Genomic DNA, 8,353 nt, shown 5'->3' with positions numbered 1-8,353 from the left:
AAACATCGAATTCTGTACCAAAGTAGCCCGACAGGGTCACCACTAATGGCAAGAGTTTGGTTTACAGCTACCACCGAGAGACCAAACAGTAATTTGGCAGTAGATCCACGATCTCCGAGACCGAAGAAGGTAGATGTGGTGAGCAGGTCATTTTGTTGTTGGACATTCATGTGGTTGTGAATTTATCCCCCAGAATCAGACTCTCAATGTAAAGTCTTGAGGGAAAACATTCGACCTTTGTGCCAACACTTGTTTTCTCACCACGCGCCAACGCAAATTAGCTTAAACATTAGCTACAGGTTTTGCTTATTGTTATTTGCTCAGTCTTGGAACTTTTTGATCACACCTCGTACATCACTTCTTCTGGTCGTCTTAGGGTTAGAGAATTAGTGAATGCATCAAGTGAATCAAGGTTCTAGTAAGTTTATTAGGTACACTGTTACATAGTTGTAAATATATATCATTACACACGTGTGTCCATGCTGACGTTCGCATCACTCACCTTTTTCTTTGAAGCTTCAAAAGCCTCCTTGTGAGAGCTGACCCGTGACCCACTCCTCCTATTGAAGTAGAAGATGGGGACTAGGAAGCTGCTGTCATATGCCGTGTGGCTGTCAGGTGATGAACTGGACGCCTGGAAATCGATGGGCTCGGTGTGTAGCTGCTGTGGCTCGATGCTGAAGTCCTCTACTTGTCCGACCTAAACAACCACAAACACGAAGGTCTATAACAGCAGACCTTGCATGTATGTCTAGAGGGAGTATTGTAAGATTTTTTAGGTGTTCGCAAGAAACATGTATGAAGTGTGTCAGAAAAGTTCCAGGACTGGTGTCACAAAAGATATATTTCAAACCCAAACCGCAAACTACAAGTTTTCCCCTTTAGATGATCAACCAGCAGGTCTACAAAGAGATCCTGCAGCATTTGCTTTGTTCAGAAGAAGCGAGATTTGTGGCAGGATGAGTCGTGGCTGCTTCACCATGACAACACAGCTGCTCACAACGCCCTGAGCATCCGACAGTTCCTGGCTGAGAAGAACATCTCCGTGCTGGAGCAACCTCCCTACTCGCCCCACCTGGCTCTGGGGGATCGTTTCCTCTTCCCCAAGCTCAAGGGGGTCATCAAGGAGACCCGTTCTGAAGACGTGGATGACATCAAGATGGCTGTGACGACGGAGCTGCAGAGGATCCCGAAAGAATCCTTCAAGGAGGGCGTGGCAGAGAAGGCTGGGAAAGTGACTCCAGGGGAGGTTACTTCGAAGGGGAAAACTTGTAGTTTGTAGTTTGGAATTGAAATATATCCTTTGTGGCACCAGTCCTGGAACTTTTCTGATACAAAATGATAAAGTTGCAGTTTCAGGTCTTGGGGTAAACTGAGCATATTGTGTGTCCAGCAGTCTCCACAACGTTACGACAAACAATGTTATCGCCAAACATTTTTAGAACATCTGTAGTTATCCTGCCTTTAAGAAGAGCATTCTGGGAACTAAAAGAAAATTTCCCGCCAATAGCATGAGGAGAACATCGCAGAACTTTCAAAGAAGGCTTTTAGAACAAAACAGCTCCAGTGACAGCCGAAGCGCCGGATGCTACCTTGATCTCAAAGTTCTCAAAGTTGTAGGGAACCCGATGGTACAGCAAGGTGGTCTTAGGCCTCCTAATAATGCAGCTTCCTCCCATAAACATGTTGTCCAGCACGGCTCCCCTCGGTTCGTCTGCCAGAGCGTCGAACCTGCAGGCGATGAAAAAACTATATTTAACTATTACTACTGTTAAACTATAATAAACTAATGAATAAACAAACAAACAATGAACAATTAAACCTCATAATATTAAAGTCAAACACCACATTTCAGGCCAACAGTGCAGACATATACAGGATTATAATGTTGCATGGACCCAAATAATATCCACTGTTTTATTGGTAGCATTTTACACATTTTCATTTTGGAATATTTCTCAAATTCAGTGATTTTCATGGTTGAACATTCACAGCAAGCTCATATTTATTGTTAATGTTTATTGCTCAGTTGTAACATCAGAGTGTTTTCCAGGATTTCATCTTTATGTGATCATTGGGAGCACAAAATGTTTTCTCAGATTTGACTATTTTAGTATTTAAGCTCTTTTTAGGATCAATATTCGTCTCTAAAACACGGTATTCGTAAGGCACAACAACATTCAAAGTCATTACAACGACTGCAACAATGCACAATGTACTACCACTACTAATAATAATAATGTAATAATTATAGTAATACACGGTCTTTACAGGGAGATCTCTGACAGAGGAGCACCTGAACAGGGACAGACTGCAGGTTAGTTACAAACCCAGCAGTGACCTTTTCCCCTCTAACGTACCCGTTTCCCACCAGGTCGGCTCCGGGAGCCACCGCTTTCTCAACTGGACACACGGGTTGTACGTTGCCGCAGTCTTTCTCGTCAGAATTATCTCCACAGTCGTTCTGCTTGTTGCACGTCAGAGTCGAGTTGATGCAGCGACCTGCGGCAGGAGGAACACTTTCAGATTGTCTGTGATTGTGCAACACGTCAGTTCTGTTAAAAACAAAAAGTGAAGTCCTACTCACCGTTGTCACACTTGAAGTCGTCTCTGCACTCGACGGCCGCCAACCTGCACTCTGTGGAGGGGAAACAAGGCCTCTCCTCCGTCAGCTCCGGGCTGCAGTCCGAGCCGCCGAACTGGGAGGGTCTCAGGACGGACCGGGTCCGAAGCTGTGGCAGCAAATAAACTAGATCTTAACCAACCACTTAGTGACCAACGGTGGTTAGAAGAGAAGAAACAAACATGTATGTTGTAATAAAATGTCTTCTGTCAGACTAAAATGCTTGCTACAGCTAATACCAGCTCTCTCAGATCATCTCTTCTGCTCGAGTTTTACCCCAAACTATGCATATTTCATAAAGTGTGAAATTTAACCTCAAGTATTGACTGATATCTGAACTATTTTTCAAAATAACAAAAAACAAACTGCCTACTTTCAGCACATTTGTTTTGCATATTAAAAGATTTCCCTCCAGAAACATCCCAAAGAACCATATACTTGGTTCTGGTTATGTTATAATGATGTCTTCTTAACGATTAAATGCATTAATAAATCCCAAAGAAATGACACAAAAGTACACGACTGAAGTTTACATAGAAACATATGGACATTTATCAAGATATTTGTTTAAATTTTCACTTTATATCCTCTACAAATACAAAAAAAAAACAACTGTAAAGTGGGGTTGGAAATGAAAAATTTGCACACAAAAAAAACCCAAAACATTTTTGTTATATTTGAAGAAATATTTTGAAAGATCTACTTGGATTAGGCAGAATACTTTTGTTTTTGTGGTACAACTCGTTATTTCTGGTCAATCAGTTATGAAAGTTCAACAAAAACAACTTTTTGTGACCAGATATTTCAAATTAAAAGGATTCTGCATGTTTAGTTTTGTATTGTTGTGACCTGCAGCTACACGTGGTTCAGAAAACATCACTAGTTAACTTCTGCCTTGTCAGTTTTTTTGTTAATCTGAGCTCAAAGATGGAACTTTTCATTATATATAATCAGAGACTACTTGATCTACTTGTCTAATATTGCAAATTATGAATCAGTAGCATGATGAGAAATAATAGAAAATCAGGCTTTTATCTTTAATAGATCCTGAGATGTTAACGTTCAAACAATTTGTGAAAAAAAAAGTGCTGAAAGTGAAGAGCATTCATCAGATTTTTTGTTAATGTGCTTAAAGATGAGACTCTGTTTTTGGTGCTCTAGTTAGAAACGTGCTTGAATTCGGTAAATAATTGAAAACACAGAGTTGCTGCATTCTTTAGATTTTTGGGGGCATTGACTGAACACTTGTCTGCAAAGAAGCATGCTTATAATCAGTCTGTTTGGATAAAACATGGAGCAGAGAGAGTGTAAGTGTGTTTGACGGTGTGTTCGTGCTGCTTCCTGCCTGTTTCTTGGCGCACGGCGAACACTCGGACCACGAACCGAACTCAGTCAGCAGGCAGTTGATGGGACAGGCCTGATCGTTGCAGGCCCTAGTGTCCACCCTGTCACATAGCTGGTGGCAGCTGCTCTTCCAGTAATAATCGTCGAACCTAAACTGCCTGGTCAGAGAAAAACACACAAACCGGTGCTGGATGAAGTCCTGTAGAGGCTGTAATGTGAGTTACATCCCCACAGATTAGCAGGAGAAAAAATAAAGACGAAGAGAAAAAAAACATTGAAGAAAAAGTCAAGATGATTCAGTTTTGGTTGCTGCAGCTTCTGGCGTCGTCTGCTTCAGGCCTGCATTTCGCAATAACAACAGAAAGCAGCAGAGAGACGAACATCAGTCTTCTCTCGTTGCACAATTCTGGTGCTTCGGCTCGATGTTGGTTTCGATTTTGCAAAAATGCCGTAAAAAAGCCGCCTGTCTGGCATCTGACCCGAGTCTGAGCTGTGTGTGGAGGAGCTGTTTGTGAGGACACATTGATTAAATTACCAAAGAAGATCCTGGAGACACAAATAATTAATTAAAAGCAGAAATGTTTGCTGATTTGATCTATTAAAGTCTGATGTATTGGCTTAAAAAGTGTCCTCCATCTCCAAGCAAAGTCACTCTTCATCTCTAGTGTCATGTGGAACTCATCATGTCTCAGCCCTGGAGGAGGAGGTTTGCCTTCCAGGGACGACATCGTATCTTATCTGAGACGCATTTTCAGGAAACATTTAGCACATGTTATACACAAAGTGGTTTACGTAAGACACAAAAACACATTTAATAATGATATAAGAAAACAGCATAAAGCATCCAGTGGTTTTGCTGCAGTTTTAAGGCATGCATACCACATTTCTGCAAATTCTGTCAAAACATAATTTGAAAACATCCAAATCTGACTCCCAGGGATGCAGCAGGTTTAGTTTTTTAGTCACTCTGAAGGTTTGAGGACGTTTTATCTGAAACGAGACCATAAATGGAGACAGACTGACTCCTCATGAACATTCCTGACCTGATGGTCCAGAGGAGTGAAAGCAGAACGTTCTGAACACCGTGTCTGTGCTGCTCTGTGATTTATGTGTTCTACCTTTGCCTCTGCTGGGTGCCGTGGTTGCAGGTTCTGGAGCAGCTGGACCAGGAGCTCCACTGGTATCGTTCACAGAAACAGGCCAGGCCGGCGCTGATGCAGCCGAGGAGCTGCAGCAGAAACAAGCTTCTGGAAGGAGCCATCGGACTGGCTCCAGCTGCTCTGAAAGTAATCAGATTACCTCAACAGATATCCTCTTATTCATTTCAATAAACGCAGCATCACATAGATTTGATTTATTCCTCTTTAACTTTGTTTTTAATTTGGATTTTTAATGCATATAAACTGCTTTTTCATGCAGGATTCAGTCCATGTTTTACACAAAGCGGTTTATATAAAACACATTTAATAATAAAGAGGAAACAACACGAAGCAGCTTGATGGTTTTGCTGCAGGTTTCAGAAGGTTTACTGCAAAATTCTGCAAACGTTTCCTGCACGATTGTGTCAGAACATGCTTTAAAAAAAAATCAAAGCCTGACTCACCTGTTGCACTGACGTCCTCTTCAGCAGATCCTGAAGCCTTTAACTCTGCAGCTCCTGATTCTGAATATCTGAGCAGTCTAAGTGGAGTCTGCACTGCAGGCAGAGCTGGATCTGACCGAGGCTGGAGTCTGAGCAGGAATATAAACCCTCCGACTGTGATTTATCACATTAGCTTGTTTTTGGACTTTCACTGGCCAACGGGAGTCAAAAAAAAAAACACACACCAGAATTAATAATGATAATCCTGATATTCAGGGCACAGAGAGTTCTTATGTAACCGCCTCGTCTCTCGGTGTTACGGGAAGTTAAGAGCTCTGGAGTTTCCCAGCTGCTCAGACGTAAACCAGATGTTGAGCGTTTGACAGCCAGGAGACCCCGAGGAGGAGGAACGCTGCAGTTCTTCACTCCTGTGGTCCAAACATTTACACAATCTGGGAATAAACGCAGTCGGCCTTTGTTTTGGTGCTGGTTGTGGAAGGAACATCGGTGATTTCAGCCTAATGTGCGACGCAAGAGGCGCAAAGAGAACTTTATAATTAGAGTCATGACTCATTAGTCAGTAAATAACACGTTGGTGCTTCATTAGATGGAGACAAATAGATATTAAACAACTAAATGCACCTTGTTTCTGCATTTTTACAGGTGATTAACGATTATAGCAAACACATACCTCTACACTTTGAAGACAATGAGGCGATTTTTTTAAAGGTTATTTTTGCCTTCATTTCAGGGCAAAGCTGCAGAGTCTGAAGTTTTTCCCATTAAAATCAATCCTAGCATTTTCTTATGCAGGTAAGACGGCTACAGGTGGCACTATGCACCTTTTATTTTGCCGTAAACCAACTAAAACTTGGAACACTTGCATAAGTTTGTTCCGATAAAGCTCAAAGCACTTTCAGTTTCCTTCTTCAGGCTGCAGGTCTTCATCATTTAACAGTTTTTATTACTTGTTTGTAGAGTTTTTTCAAAGTAAGTCTTAAAGAGTTTGCACAACTAACCCTACAGCTAACCTGAAGTCACGCACATTTCACTAAAAAGACGTACAGATTCTTTGTTTACGTATAAAAACACATATTTTTATACCATCGATATGCTTTTTAATCACAGTTGTGCAAAACCTTTAAACTGCAACAAAACTTTGGTTGTTCAGAACTATTTGATTGTTGTTAATGCAAATCCCTCTAATGGGCTTCACTGTTGGTCTGTGGTGTCCTCGGCTCTACACCTGCTTCCTTAAGCCTTAAAATGGCTCCGATGTAACTCTACGCTGTCGTCTGAGTGGATTCTCAGTCGTCCAGGTCACGGTCAGTCTCAGAGCTTCAGCAGAAGACAGCTAGACTGTTTGTCTGCTCTGAAGTAAAGAAGCCGTTTGGTTGGGAGGTGAAACGTCTTCAAGATCTAAAGAAGTTCTGGTCTCTTCTACTGAAGCTCTTAGTGTCTGTAGCACACTGAAAAGTCCCATCATGCAACTTGACAGAACTGGTTTTTACAGTGTTTTTTAGGTATGAAAAGTTTAAATACGTGTTTTTGAGACTGACATCTGCGGTTTCAAGGTGGGAATGATCATATTTTGACATGTTAAGGAAGTAAAAAGTGGATTTTCATCTGTAAGTATGAAACTAAAGGAGAATTCTGCACTTGGTTAGCCTAGCTTAGCATTAAGACTTGGAGAAAGTGGAAGTAGTTGGTCTAAAGTTAAAAAAAATGTCTTTAATCTGTCAGAATTCATTAAATTACATGTTTTGTCTTGTTTGTTTAATCTGCAAGCTGTCATCACAGCGAGGTTGCCAGGTAAGGACCATATCTGGCAACCTGCACTGACGGTGGAGAGGATTCTAGGCTTTATGCTAAGCTAGGCTAACAATTTCAATGCATTAACATGGTGTTGAGGTGGATTCTCTTCAGCTCACAAAGAGAGCAAATCCTGAAATGTTGCTGAATTAACCACAGTCACACAAACACGTCGTTTGTATATAAAACTTTATTCACATTATAAAATGTTCTACGCTGTACAGAAGTTTCGCCGTGTTTCTCTACACTGCAGGACACACTAACTCCACATGGCCTAGTCTGAGTCGTACACATGCCAAAACCAAGAGTTCAGCACTTTAAACACTACCACGGCACGCTAAGGAACGAAAAAGGAAACCGCACGAACACTAGTTTACAAATTACATCGCACTTACATTCAATGGGGGGAAAACAGAATGTTTCAGGTGAACAAGAAGATTTTAATTTAGTTGTTTTTTTTCTATATGTGGAGAATCTGCAAAGCCCTTGTGATGGAAAACTGAAGCTGGAAGTTAAAAATGTTTGTTTTTGTGGGGAGCGTGTTGACGATGGCGCCCCCTGGAGGCTGAGTTACAATCCACAGTGACGAATGAAAAACAAGATTATTGGTGCGACTGCAGGGAAAAATAAAGATTAAGAGAAGGGAGTTGGAATTTTACAAGAAAAAGTCAAGATGGAGGAGTTGGATGTTGCAGGAAAATGAAATGAAATGCTCTGTTTTGTTTCCTACAGCTAACTTTATCTTGTAATGTTGTGATTTTTTTTCAGCTGGCAGTGACACTATCGGTACGAGTCCACTATATCCATCATTTCTATCCTTCCTGCTTTTTGTCTTCGAGTCGAGGCGTCACTTCGGCTGCTCCACATTTACATAAACTTATGCAAATCAGTGGCATCCAGCATCTAAAAAAACTCCCTAAAACCTTTTAAACTTCACGTTTTTGATCTAAAATCAAATCAGCAGAACCCTAAACGCCCCCGTGGACACGTAC

General features: G+C 41.4%; 1 protein-coding gene across 1 annotated transcript; it reads right to left on the bottom strand.

Annotated features, from left to right (window-relative positions):
* Positions 1-471: 471 nt before the first annotated feature.
* On the bottom strand, positions 472-5,728 carry LOC103375134 (complement component C6-like; the record flags this gene model as incomplete). The annotated part of the gene is made up of 7 exons (XM_008305342.1): positions 5,571-5,728; positions 5,086-5,242; positions 3,969-4,125; positions 2,588-2,732; positions 2,361-2,502; positions 1,593-1,731; positions 472-700 (listed from the first exon to the last, which is right to left on the bottom strand). Coding segments are annotated over exons 2-7 (955 nt in total), but the record flags the coding sequence as incomplete, so codon positions are not given.
* Between the last annotated feature and the right edge of the window lie 2,625 nt (positions 5,729-8,353).

The sequence above is a fragment of the Stegastes partitus genome, unplaced genomic scaffold (assembly GCF_000690725.1).
Source record: "Stegastes partitus isolate 25-593 unplaced genomic scaffold, Stegastes_partitus-1.0.2 Scaffold2479, whole genome shotgun sequence".
In the NCBI taxonomy this organism is placed as follows: Eukaryota; Metazoa; Chordata; class Actinopteri; family Pomacentridae; genus Stegastes; species Stegastes partitus.
The sequence above is the reverse complement of the archived record's forward strand: the minus strand, read 5'-3'. Positions and strand labels throughout refer to the sequence as shown.